This window comes from Malaya genurostris, chromosome 3 (genome assembly GCF_030247185.1).
Source record: "Malaya genurostris strain Urasoe2022 chromosome 3, Malgen_1.1, whole genome shotgun sequence".
Taxonomy (NCBI): Eukaryota; Metazoa; Arthropoda; class Insecta; order Diptera; family Culicidae; genus Malaya; species Malaya genurostris.
The window spans coordinates 170,873,151-170,893,454 of NC_080572.1; the positions used below are offsets into that span (position 1 = coordinate 170,873,151).

Here is a 20,304-nt window from a genome sequence, read left to right on the forward strand (position 1 = left end):
CAAGAAAAGAAACGAAAAAGAATTTTTTTTTGAATTGGCTTTGATCATACCTAACTGGTCATGAAATGATAGTGAGAATAGGAAACTGTACAACCTCACCATTTGTTGTTACGCCTGGAGTTCTCCAAGGAAGTCACCTTGAACCGTTTATAATTTTATTGTATCTCAACGATCCAAATTGGTTGATCAAGTGTATGAAACTATCGTTCGCCGATGACTTGAAAATATTTCATATAATCAAATCTGCCTCAAAGCTATCAGGATTTATTTTCTGCATTAATAAAAAAATTCTCTGATGTGCATTGCTTGTATTGCGCTTTAGTTCGCTCAACTCTCGAATATGCTGCTGTTATCTGGTCACCTTATTACCAAAACGATATCCAACGCATTGAAGTGATTCAACGCAAATTTGTCCGATTCACTCTCCGACGTCTTTCATGAAGATATCATTTAAACTTACCGAGTTACCATGACCGCTGAAAAATGATTGGTCTCGATTTATTATCTGTCCGTCGCGATGTATGTAAGACTAAGCCGATTTTTTTAAATAAAGCATTTTTTGAAGTGGATCTCGTTGTCACTCTTTTTCTAGAAGGAGAAGAGCTTCCATTTCTCTCCTTCGAGGGTTGAGGGGCACTTTGTTTCGTGACTCGTCTCGTCATCCATTATCGGTGGTGTTGAATTCCGTCTTCCTTTCGATTTCCTTGTTGTTCGCAGTTTTGAGTTCGTTGATAGCTGCTGTAGATGCGCCTTGTTGTACATTGGTTTCAGTTGCTGGTTGGTTTGATGGTGAAACAGGAGTACTGCGCTCATTAGTTTTTTGTTGTTGAATGGTTGACCTTGTCTTTGGTTGAAAATGTCTTTTTCGCAGTTTCAGTGCAAGGTTTACCGTAGTGTGCAAGTTGTTCACAAAACTGACATGTAATCAGCTGATTTTCATAGGTAATCAACGTTTTACACGGACGTGTCCCACCTTGACCACAAATGATGTAAGATGGAATTGCCTTACGTAGTTGCATACGTACCACTCGCACGCCATTCCGGATGCCGGGGAAAAAATTCCGCCATACTTCCCTTTCGATGGAAAGGATTTCACCGTACTGCGACATATTGTCCCGAACGAACTTATTGCTGGCCTGCGGGAGAAGGTCATGCACCCGTACTTCTATGGCATTGTCCACCATGTGCACAGGGATTTTGTATTTAATGTTGTCACACTCAACGCTGTGCACCTCGTTATTAACCGAAGCAAATGCAATTGCATCGCTTTCACGTTTAAACATAATGTACACACAGTTAGACGTCTTGTTGAATTGAATCTCACTTACATTGCACAGTGGTCCAGGAATCAAAATTAGCAGGAAACAATTGTTTACGCTTTTATTATTGGGCTTAGAGATTTGAAGTCTTCGGCACATTAGTTGCAATTAATAAACTGCGTTTTTCGGCCATAGTGGTTTTAGGGTGGTCCTAAAGCAAACTATGAATTAAAAAATTATTTCAAAAACTGGATGAAATAGAACAATGCATCCTTCCACAATAAATTAGAATAATCAATTTAAGGCAACTTTGTCGAAGATATTGGTTGTGTATCTTTAACCGTTTTTACATTATAACGGTTTACATATCCTAGGGTGCTTCCTTCCAGAAAATACACGGCATCTAATATTGTAATATGATACTCGTTAATATACATACTGTTCCAATTAATTTTACTAAGTAGTTATGGAAAATCCCCTTCCTTTCCATGGCCACTTATAAGAAACACTTGGAAATTGATTTGTTGGCACTTTTCACCATGTAATTGCATATAAATGAAATGAACTTTAGGAGATTTCTCTGAGATCCCCATTGAAACTGAGTGTGACAAACACAAACACTTTTGATTAGTATATGATATTCGGCTCTATGGACCTCTGTTCAAAACTCAGTTTTCACAGTGATTGTAAAACTTTTCTTTATGAGAAAGATAAAAAATTTAAAAGTTACATCTTATTATACGTACGACAAATGTCCAAAGAATAGATTGTAAATATTTGTCATGAAATATCCTTTTTCTAACACTCCTTAGTATATTACTAAGCTAGATGTTATATGATAAAGTACAAAAATACTTGCACGGAATTTTGATTTAAATGAGATAGAAAAATAACTGTTTTCCAAATTTTTCTCATATTATATAAAAATGTATAAGCTATCACATGCAATCGAAAATTGTTTTTTCGGATTGCGCCATTTTTGGAAACCGTTATTTAAAAAAGGCGTATTTTTTTGTTGAAATCTTTCATAACTATTGAGCCAGGTAGTATAAAAAAAAATCTTCTTCCACCAAAAGTTGCGCATTTTTTAGGCTCCTGAATTTCTTAGAACAATATTTTATTGAGAAAATTCAAATGAAAAAGTTATTGAATAAAAACTGTTTTTTTAAGAAGCACCCTAACTTAGGATATGTAAACCGTTCTAATGTAAAAACGGTTAAAGATACACAACCAATATCTTCGACAAAGTTGCCTTAAATTATTCTAAATTATTGTGGAAGGATTAATTGTTCTATCTCATCCAGATTTTGAAATAATTTTTTAATTCATAGTTTGCTTTAGGACCACCCTAAAACCACTATGGCCGAAAAACGCAGTTTATTAATTGCAACTAATGTGCCGAAGACTTCAAATCTCTAAGCCCAATAATACAAGCGTAATCAATTGTTTCCTGCTAATTTTGCTTCCTGGACCACTGTGCATTGTTAGCGTCTAGATGAATTCGTTCTTTATGTAAGATTTCAATTTCATTTGCTGCTGGTCTAACTTTGCAACGCTTGAAATCTATACAAATTCAATTTGGTCTTGTAGGCCAAGTTTCCGGCTTTGTTAAATCGTATTTGACCATTCCGTACACTCTATTGTTCATTGCACTGTATTGTCTTTGTTTCTGTTGTTTCGACCGTGAACGATTTTCGACTGTGTTGGGTGAGATGTTGATGTTGAGACGATGTTTTCTTTACACAAATGGTGGTACTTCTGAAACCGATTCGCAGGTGAGCTGAACTCAGTGAGGATGAAGTACTAAGTTGATTATTGCCAGCCCTGCCTCTGGATCGATCACGGAGTGAATATGACTAATAGTGCTAGAAATAGACAATAGGTCATTAGGTGGTTTCAAGCATTCTTATGCGTGGAATTGGTCCCCAATTTGGATTAACTTGACGCAGTTGGGGTTCATATTAATGTATCACATTCGTCCTGAGCTGGTGAATTTAATTCGAATTACTATCAGGAATCAGAGTAAATTAACATCTTATGAATCGTGAAGGAACTGATGTTATGACACATTGCAATGGCGACGAAACTGATTCGGACAGGTGTGCAAGAAAAATCTTGCCACACACATGTGATTTAGAGATGCATGAGCCGTTATTGATGTGGAGCAAAGCTACCAAAATTCTGAATGATCAATATTTCTTACCAAACAATGTCTTCAATTTGTGCTTGCATTCCTTCGTAGACAAACTATACGGATCAGGGCAATTTTGCCGAGTGCCATTTTTCTGGAAGCCTTTTTGCCGAAAGTCATTTTGCCGACAGCGTTTCCCAAAAGCTCAGTTGCCTTAAAACTGAAAATTATTGATTCACATTTGTTGTATAGATTGACACACACTTATATATTTTTCGCTGATTTTCTTCAAAATAATTGCCGAGTTCTCCGTAATCATTTCAGCAAAAGATAACGTCTATTACCACCGAAATTGTCATCAAAAAGTTTACTGTCTCGTGAATTCGTTTTTTCTTTAATTGTAAGTATTCGATTGGGAATCAAGATTTCATTTTATTTCCGTATAAACATACAAAGCATAAACTTGCCTAATTACTTATATTTCGAGGATGTACAATTATAAAATATTCAGTTCGCACTAAACACCAATTGTCGAATATGATGGTTGACATGTGGTTGAAGCTCCTCGACTTACCCTATAATGACTGTCGTATCCTATAATGACTGTCGTATCCTATAACGACAGTGAAAGCAGGATCTGGAAGAAGCAAAGACTTGTTATTACATTCCTGTAGTGGAATTTGACCTTCTGTTTCAACAGATTTCGCAGTCGATTCAGACCGTACCGAACCATTGCATGGCTGGTGCTAAGATTCTACTGACACTAGGAATCCTTCCAGGTCGGGACTCGAACATACGACGACTGGTGAATCGGTACTAACATGTTATTAGGGCATATCGTGCGATATGCCCTTTTGAAAGTTACAAAAAATAATGCTCATTACTCAAGTTTTAAACATGAAATTCAAGCATATTGCGCACAATTTCGTAGATTGGGCTTCTATCTACGAGATTATATCGATTATTGTGTAAATGAAGGTTGTAGAGCCGAGCAATGAGCATTATATTTTGTAACATTCGCAAGGGCCTATCGTGCGATATGCCCTAATCACATGTTACTACCAAATAATGAACAATATTTTGTAGTTATTATGCTTACTGGATAGATCGTAGATTCTCATGTCTTCCTTTTGTACTAATTATATTTTTTATAATGACCATCGGAAATTTTCTCCGGAACATTTCGTCAGAAAATAACTGCGTAGTGTAAAAAAAGAAAATAACTGCGAAAATGTAAAACGTAAATGACAGTTGTCTAGCCGAATTTCAGCAAAAACTAACACACATTTCGAAACTTCGGCAAACGCATTTGCTGATTCTAGGATAATTGTTAATTACCGATGAGTTTAGCACAAGATTTTGCTAAATATTGGCAAAAAGGTGCATTTTGCCGAAAAATCAGTAAATCTACTAAACGGATCACGGAAAACAGTATTGATAACTGAGCAATCATCAAAATTACGGTTTACCGATCTGTCTCGGCATTTTACTTTACCGAGCTCGAGAATTGGGTTCAAGTGTGCAGGTTTAATCATAATCATAGTTACTAGAATATATTGAAAAGACATCTTTCCACTGATAGGTGGATTGATTTTTTTTATTGATTTGTTAGGTTTAATGGCTAATTAACGGTTAAGTTAAACGAAGCCCTTTTTCCTTCAGGCTTCAGGATTCTGCTAAATCCTATCTGCAATTGTATTTGTGAAAAGAGTTCTACTGTACACCAGACACCCGATAACCTTACAAAAACATTAGCACTAACACGTTTATATGTGTTACTTTCTTTACAGATAGCACGTGAGGAAAATCCCATACACACTCTAAGCGGAACGAGTAAATCCCGCGGTCTGGGCGAACATTTTCCCACATCGTTTTCAGTTGCAGCATCTTCCAATATCTTCAATGTACACAGCGTGAAACGATGTCATCACAAGAAATGCGATCCTAGCAAAAATGCTCGTTCAACTGAACGTGATGAGGTAATAGGACAAATACATCCAACCACCCGGGTTGCTCGGTTTTCCGCATTGTGGGGCTGTAATTTGGTCTTCACTCTAACTAAAGCAAACATCAGGAAACATACGAAGAAAAGCAGGAAAAAAATAGAAGAAGTACGTTGGCTGGCGGTCGAAACATGATTACATCGAGCAGAAACTTATCATCCAAACAAGACACAAGCGGCATTTGTCGATACGGAACGGTGCCCAAATGTAAGTTCGTATAATTTAATCGGAACCAAATGTTTTCGAATCTAGAGAAGTTTCGTGTTGTGCCCGAGAACCAGTAATTTTAATTCAGTTGACTATGCAAGATTATATCAATTTGAAGAAGTACATTCATAATTTTTATTTGTACCGAACAGAAATATGATTAAATCCAATGTCCAACCCTGGTAACCTCCAGCAAACGTCGATGTAAATAATGTAATCAATTAGAACATCGGCAAAAAGGATCTTTTAGGAAAGAAAGGATCTTGTCCAACTGTTTCTAATATACATACTACTGTGGACAAAAAATAATAATAGTAAAACTTTGTTCATAATTTCAAATTCAAAATCTATTTCGTCTCCCTCAAAGTAATCCCCCCGGCCCCAATACACTTGTGTCAACGTTTTATTTTTTTTCCAATCCTCGAAACAGTTGTTAAAGTCAATTTCCGGAATAGCCTTCAATGCGCGTAGCGATTCACGTTTGATTTCTTCAAAACGGCCTTCCCCGGAGCGGTCGTATGAGTTTGCTGAATAGCCAGAAATCACACGGAGCTAAATCAGATGAATACGGTGGTTGTGGAACAATATTGGTTGATAATTTTGGCTTTTTTCGCGCAAATGACGCATAACACTCAAATAATATGCCTTGTTCACAGTTTGGCCGGTTTTGACTTGCTTCGACGTGGTTCGTCGTCAACGCGGTCTCGACCTTCTTCGAACAACTTGTACCAATCATAAATACCAGAAAGTCTTGGTACCTGGCATCATTCAAGCTGTCGTTAGGTTATGCGAAAGGCCAGAGAATTAACTAACCGTTTGTATTTCTTTTTCCTGGACCTTTGCTTGTAGAAAATGATGTTTTTAATGCATGGTTTAAATCCAGAACTTAAAACAATAAAACAGAAAGGATGTGTACAGTAAAAGCAACTGATATTATGATGAGTTGTACATTATCCGATATACATCATAATTATTCAAATTGCAGGTTATGAATCAATGATGTACTAAAGGATTTTCATTACGTTCTTGCCATTTCAGAAACCAAATCAAACTGGAAAACTCAGGAGGAAAGGATCGAACGTGATTTAGGGATAGATTGAATTTAAATTTAAACATCACCAGCAAAGTACAAACTTAACGGTTACTGAAAACTGTCACGATGCCACCAAGTCAGAAGGTCACAAAGAAATGGGAAATTTTTGCTGGACGAAACAAGTTTTATTGCGATGGGTACCTAATGACGGCTCCCAATTCCGGTGTCTTTTACTTCACCGTTGTGCTCATCACCGGAACCAGCGGTCTATTTTTCGCGGTCGAGTAAGTGCTATAAAGTAAATTATTTATTTATGTGAACAACCCCGTAACATGTATCATTTTCAGCTGTCCGTTTTTGGCAGAACGGATAACACCGGCTATTCCGATCATTGGAGGCATCCTGTTTGTGTTCACGATGAGTTCACTTTTTCGCACCTCATTCAGCGATCCGGGAATTATTCCACGCGCCTCCCAAGATGAGGCTGCTTACATCGAAAAACAGATTGAAGTGCCGAACTCACTGAACAGCCCGACATATCGGCCGCCACCGCGAACGAAAGAGGTCTTCGTCAAAGGTCAAACTGTGAAGCTCAAGTATTGCTTCACGTGCAAAATATTTCGACCGCCTCGTGCATCACACTGTAGTCTATGTGATAATTGCGTTGATCGCTTTGATCACCATTGCCCTTGGGTAAGTGGTTTTGAACCAATTAGGAAAATAATCGATTTGTATATTTATTTGTATGTTTTTTTTTGTAGGTGGGCAACTGTGTGGGAAAACGGAACTATCGTTTTTTCTATATGTTTATAGTCTCTCTCGCGTTCTTAGCAGTATTCATTTTTTCTTGTACAACAACGCATATAGTTTTGTGTAAGTCAACGATTTCAGCTTGTTAATTTATAGAAATAGATTTGAATGTGTTGAATATGTTTTTCTATTCCCCAGTGTTCAAAGATGAGGATCAGTTTTTTGACATTGTCAAAAAGACTCCGTTTAGTGTGATAATAGCGATAATTTGTTTCTGCTCGGTGTGGTCGGTGATAGGACTCGCCGGGTTCCATACCTACCTAACTACCAGTGATCAGACAACGAATGAAGATGTAAACCCCTCTATTTCTTACATATCTGAAAATGATAATGCTCTGTTTGCCTGATTTCACAGATAAAAGGTTCTTTTACTTCGAAAGGCGGCCAGCAAACGATCAATCCCTACTCTCAAGGAAATATTTGCCTAAATTGTTTCCACATTCTTTGCGGACCAATAACTCCATCGCTAATCGATAGGTAGGTAAAGTGGTAAAGCATCATTCAATTACCTATTTTCATTATGATTGTGCTCAGGAGGGGAGTCGTGACTGATGAATATCGAACACAGATGCAACCTCCGGACAAATACAATAATGCACCAGTTCCGCCACTGGTCGTTATGCAACCAGGATTAGAATCAATAAACAAATCGTATAACTTAGAGGTAAGTGCAAAGTTTCAGTGTGCCAGAATGTACACAGACTGTTTTGCCCTTTTGGTATAACAGAAAAATGGTTGATAGGGACAGAGAGCCGAAAACATACAGGAAATATAAAACGGTAACAACACAACCGGTCGAGGAATTTAGTGGGATGTTTTTAATGTTGGACTGACCTCTCTAGCAGCAACATATGGGACCGACAGCTTTGATATTTTTTGTTGAACAAAAACACCAACTGACTTGTAAGATCCGCGATCAAACCCATGATTATTATTAAAAATTCGTGGTGGGAGGCATAGTGATTCTTCTTTAGAGCCTCTTTCTTTCGTTATCTTGTTTTCGACGCTTTTATAACCAGTCCGATACGCCTCGAAACTCGAAGGGGCTCGAGAGTGTCCCATGTACTACACCTACCTAGGGGCTAAAAGAACTTTTTTTTTAATCAGTCAATGTATTTTTGAGAAATCGAAATGAGCTCCAATTCGGAGTTTTTGTTTACAATTCCTGGTACTTCCGGAATCTGAAACTGGGGACAGATATAGCTGAGCAACTTGGAACAATCTGCTTGATACAGCAAGAGACCCAAACGCTATGGTATGTACAATCTGATCTAGGGGTGGAAGCTAAACATCGTCTCGTCGTCTCTTGTATCTTATCTTCCAAACGTTGATGCTAACTTTAATCCTGCTGGCTTCAGCTTTCAGTATTCTTTGTTTTTTTTTGGTTTCCAAAGAAAATCGTATATTATGCAGTACCGAGTACCGCAGCTTCGAGAATCGATAATGACAGAAACAAACAATGATTGTTACCTGTTGGTGCTCATATATATACTAGCTTTGGTTTCCAAAGAGGTTCTAAAGAGTAATAACTTTGATTTATCATATTTTAGACTCTATATATCAATTTTAACAGATTTTCTTTTTTAAGGATAGAAAATCGACTTAATTTTCATGCAAAAGATATTTTGTTTTCGCCTTGTCGTAGGGACGTTGGTATTGATACTCTCTTTTGTTGAAGTGAAAGACGAAAATGTTGAGGCTGTCAGATTGTATTCTTTTATTGACAATACGTTCCAATTTTAGACTCTGCTCAATATTCTCGAACGACGCGCATCACCCGAATTATCGTCGTATTGATGACAGTCGGTGGTGTCCGTGAGAACGATCTTGTCAAATTCAGCATCCTAAGTTGCATAGGAAAAGGTGTCAATTTTAGTCCTTAATCCTCGCACGTAAAAGTGTAGTGTATTAAATACAGTTAACGAATTTGTTCGGTACTGAGAATTCTAGTACCACGGATTGGAGCTTTGCTTCCGCCGTTTTTTTTTTTCAAAATTAAAAGCTTGATTGCGAAAAAGTGCATACAGATGTATTATTCAAAGTACTTTTTCCTATCTTCCCGGTAATTTTCGGATCCCGGCGTCCTCTTTTGACGCTATCCATGAAGCAATCAATTTTTCCAACTCTTCAAAGGATTGAAAATGTTGATCTGTCAGGCCGTGTGCCATCGAACGGAATACGTGGAAGTCAGAAGGGGCGACATCTTGGGAATACGGCGAGTGGGGCAAGACTTCCCATTTCAGCGTTTCCAGGTACTTTTTGACCACTTTTGCAACGTGAGGCCGAGCATTGTCGTGTTGGAGGATGACTTTGTCATGTCGCTCTTGATATTGTGGCCGCTTTTCTTTTAGTGCGCGACTAAGGCGCATCAGTTGCGTTCGATAGCGATCTTCTGTGATGGTTTCACCCGGTTTTAAGAGCTCGTAGTGAATCACACCAAGCTGATCCGACCAAAATACAAATCAACACCTTAGCGCCGTAAATATTCGGTTTTGCATTCGACGAAGTAGCATGCTCGGGCTTTCCCCATGATTTTCTGCGTTTAGGATTATCGTATCGAACCCACTTTTCATCACCGGTTACGATTCGGTGTAACAACAGCTTACGATTTTGTTGTTGAAGCAGTTGCTCACATACAAATAGACGGCGCTCGAGGTCCCTCGGTTTCAACTCGTACGGCACCCAGTTTCCATCTTTCTGAATCATTGACGTGAGACGTTTTGAAATGGCTTGCTGACTCACTCCCAACGATTCGGCAAGCTCTTCTTGGGTTTGGCACGAATCTTCATCAAGCAATGCTTCTAGTTGTTCATCTTTGAAGGTATTTTCTCTTCCACCACCATGTTTGTTTTCGACATAGAAAACGTTGAAACCATTCCCGACACGTTCTTTTACTCAGAGCGGCATCACCGTAAGTTTCTGAGAGCATTCGATGCGCTTCAACTGCATTTTTTCGAATTGTAACAGATGAGTAAAACTTCCCGCAAATGGCGAGAATTGGGCACATTAAACAGACATTTTCGAGCGTGAATAATACGAAAACAAGAAGAATCATCTATGTGTTTTGACCAGCCTCAGCATGTACAGCCACCTGTCGAAAAACGGCGGAAGTAAAGTTGTACACCTGATACTTTATCTTCAAACTTTATGTCAGGAGCTCAGAAAACCACAAAACCTTCTATCGTTATAGATCGATTTCAACGTGTACAGGAGAATTATCATTATTTTTTTTTTTTGCAGAATGAAAACTCAAATGCTGGTGTATTCAGACAGCGCAGCTACGATAACTTACAGAATGGTAAGTCACCATCCATCAAATCATCACTTAGCAGTATCAATAATCTAACTAATCTGAATGTGACTAATTCAAACCATCTTAATACTAGCAATAATAGTAGCCAAATCAAAAATGTCCAATTATCGCAATCTCCATCACAGTACAATAATCTCTCATTGTCTTATGTAAATCATTCACAAAAACCGCAACCGAAACTGTATCATTCCGCGACATGCAATGTGTCCTTATCAAACTTCATGCCAACTCACAACACTCCTATGCTTAATAATGATCCAAAAACCAACTACCAACCGACCCCACGTTGTCTGCAACCGCAACACCATCTGGCGGCAGCACCGATACCAACGAATTTTAAGTATTTTGCTCCGCAGTCCAAGTACAATACGTACAGCGAAAGTCAGAATCAACTGGTCCCGCAAACTTCTACAGAAATGCTACAAAATCACCAATCTAATGACGCACAGCAAGTACTTCAGCATCAACAGCAGCAGCAACAAATCAATATCAACATCAATTTGACTCTCCCAAGGTATCCGTATCATAAAAATCGCGCCATAGGTAGAAAATCTCCTCAAGACCTGCAACTACACGACCAATCTAGCAAATTGTTTTACTCAAACCATGCTCCTTACTATAGCCATTCTAGCACGAACAGCCTAAACACTAGCTGTGGTGCACCATCGAACAATAACTTGCTAGTGCTTTCCGATTCTTCATCCTCTTCGACTACTACAATTTCTTCAACGACTTCCACTAGCTCGTCGATGGAACAATCACTGATGTTGCCATCGGGATCGTCGTCTTATCTCAATAGTTACGACACGATATCTGAGCAGCTTCCAACAAACTCCCTTCCACATACATGCCCCGGAAGTCCCCGGGTGCAGTGTGCTAGCCCTAGCTGCAGTGAATTGGATCCGATGTTACAGAAAACAAAACAAACGCATCACAAAAATTACAAGCTTTATAAACATAAATATCAACAACAACAGCAACAGACAGTGCACAGCTCTATTGCGAATGCTATATCGCCCCAGTCATCCTTTAGCCAGTTCAGTCCAAGTTTTTGGAGTGCCAACAGCAATAGAAGCAGTGTCATTAGCACCGGAACACTCGGTTCTATTGGCTTTGCTGCCGTTGGCAATGGAAGTGTTAATGGTGGCGGAGGAGATTGCAACGGTAGCATTCTCAGCGGTGGAAATTATCAGAATTATGGCGGCGTCGGGGTAATCGGCAGTAACGGTAGCAGTCCCTACGCACAGCGCCGTGCTGATAAACAGCGGTTTTCCAACGTGTACGACTATAAATTCAACAATTTCGATCTAAACTCAATACACGAAGACGCTACGAACGAAACATAACACATATTGCATTTTTAGTTTTGTAATTTTTTATAAGCCTTGAAGAGAGTGTGCAAGCAAACTGAATTAGACTCAGTTTGGGCTTTGTTTTTCGCATGCGCTCTGCTTTAGCTTCGGAGGGTACACAGTTATTGGCATTCATGGTTGATTGAAGTGGTTGTAGCAGAGATATTCCGTGAAAATCTTACATTGTACAATTTTAGTGTCTCCCTTATTTCGAACTATTGTACAAACTTGTATTTAGTGCAGATTTATTCGTTTTTTTATGGCAACACAGTTTAAAATTACACTATTCAATCAAAACACCAGAAGGCTTATTTGTTGAATTTTTAGACAAATTCTAACTAGGGAGGGGTTTTAGAAAGAAATTTAATGACACTTTTTATATCACATTACTCTATCAGTTCAATTTGAAATTCTATACTACTTCTATCTTTAGTTCTATGTCTATTTTTCCCTCTTTTCATTTCAATAGAATTCGCGAAAGTATTACTCAATCAGTGTATTTGAATTTCGTTTAGTTTTTTTACTGTTTTTGGCAATGATTTTCAACCTGAGATAACATGAAACAAGCTAAAGTACAGTTCATAAGTTGTGGCAACTTTGGTATCACCTCGTCCGATTTGAGAACGACTCATTTCACAAAGAAGCGCGTTGCATTAAAATCAGTTATCAAAGAATTGAATGGATTTAATATAAGAAGAAATTATCGACACTTACTATCCGAGTACATGCGAAGATAAATGTACGCCCTATCATCAGCGAAATCAAAATTAAATGTGGAATTCAAATGACATGTTCTTGTAAAAGAACGAATTAAAATCAAATAAAGACAGATTTAACATATCACTCAATAATTCCTGTGGATAACTAAAAAACCATCTTTTTTGTCAAAAATCGATTTTATTAGTCTATGTAATCTCTATCAAGAGCAATACAATCCTTCCAACGCTTCTCTAACCTCTCGATGTCGATGTCAAAATAGGCTTCACATTCAGTAGTTGTGAAATGAGTTTCGTTTTTTTTATATCAGCGAATTTCCAGATCTGAACTATACGGTGGATGAGCAAGCAATTCGAAGTGTAATTCGTTCATTTTAACCAACATTTCCATCGACTTGTGAATCGGTGCATTGTCTTATACAAAACAGTGATTTTTGCTTCGGCATATGAGGTCGTTTTCATTGAATTTTGCATTCAAACGATCTAACAACACTATGTAGTATATGCTACTGATTCTTTTTTCTTCAAGATAGTCGATAAATGTGCATCCCGAAAGCCTTAACCTTTTCATAACAACTGTCAGCTGTGCTTTTGGATGCTACGGACGTGGTTCACCGGCTGTAGTCCACTCAGATGATGATCGCTTTGTTTGCGAAGTGAAGTGGTGGATCCATGTTTCATCCATTATAAAATATAGACGCATAAAATCTGATTGGATAAATACTGATCTGAATCATCATACGTTATTATTGAGTTATGAGTGAGTAAACGTGGCGCCCACTCTGAAAACTTTTCTAATGGACAAATGTCCATGCACAATTGTAAACACACTGTTTTCTAATATCTTTAGGGCCTCAGCTATCTCGCGCAAATCTATGATCAGATATTACCAATTTGTGGACTTTTATATGTTCTCTGGAGTACTTACCATTAGACGACCAGAACATTCACTATCATCGGTGTCTGTACGAGACGTTAAAATACAGCAAACCAATAACAAATAGTTCTTTACGATGAAGCAGAGTACGGAAAACACTTGCAGAGCATGTACAGTATTGTTTTCATCAAGAAACAATGATAAATTCATGTTTTTTAAACTATTCGTAACGATCCACCTTGCTCGCTGCGCGCCTCTTCTTCTTGCACCAGTCGGATTAGATTCAAGAACCATTTCCACTGGGCTGTCGTCCGACATCTTTATGACATGTCCAGTCCATCGTAGACGTCCGATTTTAGCTGTCCGTACGATACATCGTACCTAGTACGGTTACAGCAGTGCTATTCACGGCAGACCTTATATTCCTCCAGCCGTCTTCAAGAGTCGCCGCGCCAAGCTGCTCTTTCGTTGGTAGCACTAGCTTCAGTTGGTGCGCGTATTCCTCTGCAGTACGAACGCTACGTAGCTGCTCGAGATTGAGTCCCGGCGTTCCTGTGCGACGAGTGTTGCACCGTCGATAGTTTTGAGCGCATGCAAACCGCGACAAGGTAGTGGTCAGAATCAATGTTGACACTGCGGTAAGTGCGGATATTGATGACGTTGGAGAAGAATCGCTCGTCGATGAGAACGTGGTCGTATATGTTGTGTTTGTGTATAAGATATGAAGGGGGAACAAGGTGCTTCGAACTACCATTCCTCGGGAGGCTGCAAAGTTTACGCATCATTGATCGTTTTCGTTTGTTACCGCGTGCAGGCTCTTCAGCCCGATCACAGGCATGTACATTGCCTTCCGGCCTACCTGACCATTCATGTCGCCGATGACGAGTTTTACACCCCGTAGTGGACAGCTGTCGTAGATTCATTCCAGCTGCGCGTAAAATGCTTCCTTCTCATCATCGGGTCTCGTCTCATGTGGGCAGTGCTCATTGATGATGCTATAATTGAAGAAACGGCCCTTGATCTTCAATACGCACATCCTGTCACTGATTGGCTGCCACCCAATCACGCGCTGACGCATCTTGCCCAACACTATAAATCCCGTTCCTAAAACGCTGGTTGTGCCACAGCTCTAGTAGAAGATAGTCGCTCGATGCCCACTTTCCGTCCAACAAAGTTCCTGCAGTGCTACGATATCGAAGCCGCGAATTTGAAGCTCATCATGCAGCATTCGATCGTATCCTAGAAAGCCAAGCGTTTTGCAGTTCCATGTGCCAAGCTTCCAATCGTAGTCCTTGGTTCGTCGCGTAGGTCTTTGCCGATTATTCCGAGTCGTATTTCTTTCTTGATTGTGCGTAACATGTGTTTTAGGGGCGGCTTGTTAGGCCTGCACCAACTTCCTATCTCGCCGGAAGGCCATCATGTCAGCACTGTTTAAAATCCCACACTGACACAAGGACGGTAATCAGCCACTCCTAACATGGAGAACAGACGCTGTTTCGAGCCGCCCCAACATGGGGAACAGACGCTCGGGTAGGCTCGCTCTCTGTACAGAGAAGGCATATTGTATTTTATTTCTAGTGTCTTTTTAATTAAACTGATGGTCATAATCCAATGAAACTCAATTTTCGAGGAGATTTCACAGAAAACTCTACCACTAGTTGCTCGAGATTTGCGAAAAGTATCAGTACTGGAAAAGAAAAAGTTGTAGTTAGGGAATCGGTTTTTCTTTAAAAGTGCCTATCTTGCAATTATGGACATAATTACCTATCTTAGGACAAAATTTCATTTCATAAAAGTAGGTTTTAAATTTTTATAATCGAATTTACTCGAAAAAATTTGACTAGGTGCTAGGTTCGAGTTGATGTGCAATTATTCAATGCATGGGACATTCAAAATAATTAATTAATGAGTTAATTTAAATTTGCTTCGTAACATAAAATTAAGAAGCACTGTAATAATAATTTAAACATGTGTGGAATTTTCGATTATTAATAGTATACGCGGCACGTCATCCTCTCACAAATTGGGCTTAATATTTAATTCTAAGGCGGTTACTACTTTCCGTTTACTTCAGTTTTCGATACAAAAACACTGGAAAAAATTCAGTTTAAATAAGAAAATGTTTTGATTGAATAACCTGTTTTCCCTAAAAGTGCCCATCTTGCAATGTTCAACCAAACAAATTTTGTGAATATACTTTTTTGTAGGATTTTACATTTTTCGACTATCACCATTTCGTAAAATGGGCAGAAAAGATTGGACCATTTTCAATAGACAGACAAGATCAGTTGAATAAAACAATGCATACAACGTTGTAACAAAATCTACCCAAAGTTTGGCTTTTTGTGACAAAATCTACATATCTAAAAAGTTTCATTAAAATATGAGAGGGTTCTACGTCAATAGTAAATACGAGGTCTGTTCAAAAAGTTCCCGGAATTTTTTATTTGCGCGCGTCTGGAGAGTCCGGTGGTAAAATTTTTTTTTTATTGTGTTGGTACATATGTCCCTCATGTATGGTGAAATTTTCAGCTGTATTCATTGTTTACATTCTGTCTTGTAGCGGCTGGAGTAGACGTGTTTTTTTGAGCTTGGCGATTTTTGTCTTGGTGACGTTGGGTGCTTCCACGTGGACGATTGTGCTTTTGTTTCGACATCATAACCGTACACCCATGTTTCATCACCAGTTATGACCCTTTCAAGTAAATTTGGATCGTCGTTTAACAGCTCCTGAGCGATGGCAATGCGTTTGTTTTTTTGATCAAAATTCAGCAGTTTTGGAACGAATTTTGCTGCCACTCGTTTCATGCCCAAAACATTTGAAAAAATATGATGGCATGAGCCAACTAATATGCCAACTTCATCAGCAACTTCTCTAATAGTGATTCGGCGATCATCCATAATCATTTTTTCCACTTTTCCCACATTTTCATCGATTATTGACGTGCTGAGTCGACCGGAGCGTTCGTCGTCTTCAACGTCTTCGCGGCCATCTTGGAAACGCTTATACCACTCGTAAACACTTGTTTTTTTCATAGCAGACTCACCGTAGGCTCTCTGTAACATTTCGCACACTTGGTTACACTTTATTTCATTTTTCACGCATAATTTAATACAAATTCTTCAATTCTTCCATTGTTTAAACTAACAAAAATCGCCGAGCTCAAAAAAACACGTCTACACCAGCCGCTACAAGACAGAATGTAAACAATGAATACAGCTGAAAATTTCACTATACATTAGGGACATATGTACCAACACAGTAAAAAAAAATTTGACCACCGGACTCTCCTGACGCGCGCAATTAAAAAAATCCGGGAACTTTTTGAACAGACCTCGTATATTACTCGTGTAACGGTCACTTCAAGCGTCAGTAACCTTGTTAGTTATTCAAACGTTTAATTTATTCGAAAAATAGAAGATTGATGCTTTCTATTGAAACTAATATTCATGCGTATAAGGGACAATGACAACAGAATTTTAATGATAAGAAAGCTAAACTTTGAGTTATTTGATATCTGAACGCAAAAAATACCTGTTTATCACGAAACCACGCACTTTAAATGAAAAATTGATTTCCGATCTGGTATTGATGATATTTTGGACACTGTTGGATAACTTGAGCGGCCTTTATGTGCCACAATCTCTTCATCTCTGTCGCATCCCGAGTTACCTTGCCAGATCATGAGTTTTCTGTTGAATTTAACGATAAAACTTACTAGAGATGTCTCCTCAACCAATCGTTTTATAGAATTTTTACCCTGGAAACTGTGCATAATCTATCCTCACGTACGTTTTCGATTAAAATCGACCCAATGATACCGTCAGCCCACCAACTTGACCAGATAGTCATTTTGCGAAGTCTACGCGAAGTTTGCGAAGTGTATTTTTCATGGAACGCCAATTTCCGTAACAAAATTTAATGAATCAAATGTATTGCTCTGTTGTTGAAAAACAACTATTGTCAAAATCATTCCTAATATTTGTTTTGAGCTTTTAGGTACCAGTTTTTATTTGTGTTGCATAGAAACTTATTTGTGTCTGTGAAATTTTTGATTTTCGAAAATAACATTTCGGATTTTAGAAACAAACAAATGAAAATACTACGACGAATGAAAACAATGAACGAAACCTGTTCAGAGGCCATTGCCGCTAGAAAACATTACGTAACAGAAATAGAGCTTATTCCGGTTTCATAAATTGCACTTTGTTTAAGTTTTCAAAGATTTATAGATTGGAATGCCATTACAACTGTTGATAATTATTAATTGATATTTACAATGAGAAAAAAAGAAACATACCTGGAAGAACAGTTTAGTTTGTTGGTGTTAACGATGAAAGGTGCTCATTATGTTCATCCAGCACTCCATAATCCAGGTCATCGTGCGTTTTTTTCGACTGCGAATTGATTCTAAAATTGATGAAGTTAGGTAGGATAGCTACCTTCGATCTTCGAGTTCGGCATTATCGAACTAAACAGAGTCGGTTCGATACTGATTCTTGTTTTGTGCTTAAATGGTCATAAATTGACAAGCGGAATTCGAACGAAATCTGTGAACTATGCTAATGGCTTGAAAAACAGAGAGAGTTATACATTGTTCGTTATTAATTGAAATTTAGACCTGCCTTTTTTCTAAAATATATGCTTACACTTACTCGAATCGATGCTTAGAAATATTTCCAACCAGTGCAATTGAAGATCTGTTTGAAATTGGTTTTGCTCTGTATGTTCAAAATCTGACCACTGTTTGTACGGTTTTTGGAATTCGCATTCTATATAGAAATCGCATCTCTATATAGAAATAACGTTGTAGTCCTACGTCAAAAAAATCAGCAGATGGACCACCCAGTACTATCTCGTATAAGAGACAATGACAACAGAATGTACTGAATTATGGAAGTAATACAGAGTTTTTAATACATAATACTGATTCGATAATTAGTTTTCGATCCTCGAAGCATTGCTAGATCAATTCAAAATGTACTCATTAAAGCTTCTGCACTTAAAGAAATTTACTAAAGGCTGGAAAACAATCCAAGATTTTTCATTTTGTTCCATCTAGCTTTTTAGATTGTTGAATTAAAAACGGATAATGCACAACACCTATGTTGCCATACTGATTCTATCCTTCGAAGCAGAACAAAAAATTACAAAACACCTAAAAATGCATATTGGATACGCTGTTGCTATTGAGATACTGTTGTTTGGTTGATTTTACTTTCCGAAAGAATGTGTATGGAACAATATATGAGAAGAACCTCCCATGGAACAAAGGTGCATACATCTATGGTAGCATGAATGTAAAAGATGACCAAATAACAAACCGTGTGCTTCTTACATAAGTTTTATACTGACCTAAACAGACGACTGAAGCTTATTTTCAATGAAGAGATGAAAATACTACGACGAATGAAAACAATGAACGAAACTTGTTTAGAGGCCATCGCCGCTAGAAAGCATAATGTAACAGAAATAGAGCTAATTCCGGTTTCATAAATTGCACTTTGTTTAAGTTTTCAAAGATTTATAGATTGGAATGCCATTACAACTGTTAATAATTATTAATTGATATTTACAATGAGAAAAAAAAGAAACACAAAACAAATAGAATGACCCTTTTCTGAACTATCGACAGCAAACATACAAACTAAGCTGTTGGTGCTTTTAACAAATGCACATTTGTTTTTTTCACCGCTTTTTCATATCAAACACTAAAATGAAATACTAGATTACACCACAAAATACAAGGTCTTGTGAGAGGATTAAATACTATTCTACGCTACGGAATGTGGAGACAAGCTGCAATTGTCGAGAAATAAGATGCAGATCAATAGTGTACATACTTTTGACTGTCGATTACCTTCGTTTTTGCTGAGTAGAACTACACCAGAGATTTTTTAAACAGAATATTTTATAAATCATTGCTCTTCACTACAAAACGCTTGCATTCTGGCAAAAAAAAATACTTCTTATTAATTATTTCATCTCACTTCTTAATGCAAAAAATGGTTTGTGTGTTCCAAAAATGATAGAACGAATACCAACAGTAAATGTTGGCTGTGGCTTCATAAATAAAAGATACATTATTATTATTATTATTAATTAGTTTAGAATAACCTCAAGTACTCCGTATAGTGTAAGGAAGGGTATAAAAGCAACATTGATCGTTTACAATGAAAGTTACAAAGTGCATTATGTATTGTTGACATTTGACTCCATTGCCAGTAGCATTGAGGCTTGGACTACTCATTTACATTTAGATTGATTGTTATTCTAAAACAAGTGCTAAAAGTACTAATTCAACTAGCGCTAGGCGCAATGATTTAAGAATTGTTTTCGGTGCGTGCGATGGAGAGCAGAATAAAAATGAAATTAATAATTAATATTTATTTACAAACATACTCTATTTTGCTAATCAAACTGTGAACATTGATGAATCAATAGTTATGATCCAAGCAAAGAAGACTAAACGATAATAAAAAGTCCTTTTCAAAACTAACGACATCAAGCATTTTACTCACTAGAAGTTATTGCACACCGTTCTGGTTGTCATAAGTCAAGGTACACAATTCAATGTGAGAAAATCTCTATTGGAGATGAAA

At 37.8% G+C, this 20,304-nt stretch overlaps 1 protein-coding gene across 4 annotated transcripts in view; it reads left to right on the top strand.

Annotated features, from left to right (window-relative positions):
• Positions 1–20,304, top strand: part of LOC131439043 (palmitoyltransferase app) — a 60,676-nt gene that overhangs the window by 32,859 nt on the left and 7,513 nt on the right. For 2 of the 4 annotated variants that reach the window (XM_058609566.1, XM_058609568.1), the window contains exons 2-9: positions 5,181–5,600; positions 6,639–6,917; positions 6,981–7,326; positions 7,395–7,506; positions 7,582–7,736; positions 7,799–7,920; positions 7,978–8,107; positions 10,684–10,741. In XM_058609566.1, coding sequence (XP_058465549.1) covers positions 6,760–6,917; positions 6,981–7,326; positions 7,395–7,506; positions 7,582–7,736; positions 7,799–7,920; positions 7,978–8,107; positions 10,684–10,741 — 1,081 coding nt within the window. In that variant the 5' untranslated portion in view covers positions 5,181–5,600; positions 6,639–6,759. Of the gene's footprint in view, positions 1–5,180; positions 5,601–6,638; positions 6,918–6,980; positions 7,327–7,394; positions 7,507–7,581; positions 7,737–7,798; positions 7,921–7,977; positions 8,108–10,683; positions 20,202–20,304 lie in introns of those variants that run through there. The other 2 variants (XM_058609567.1, XM_058609565.1) reach the window with 2 other exon arrangements.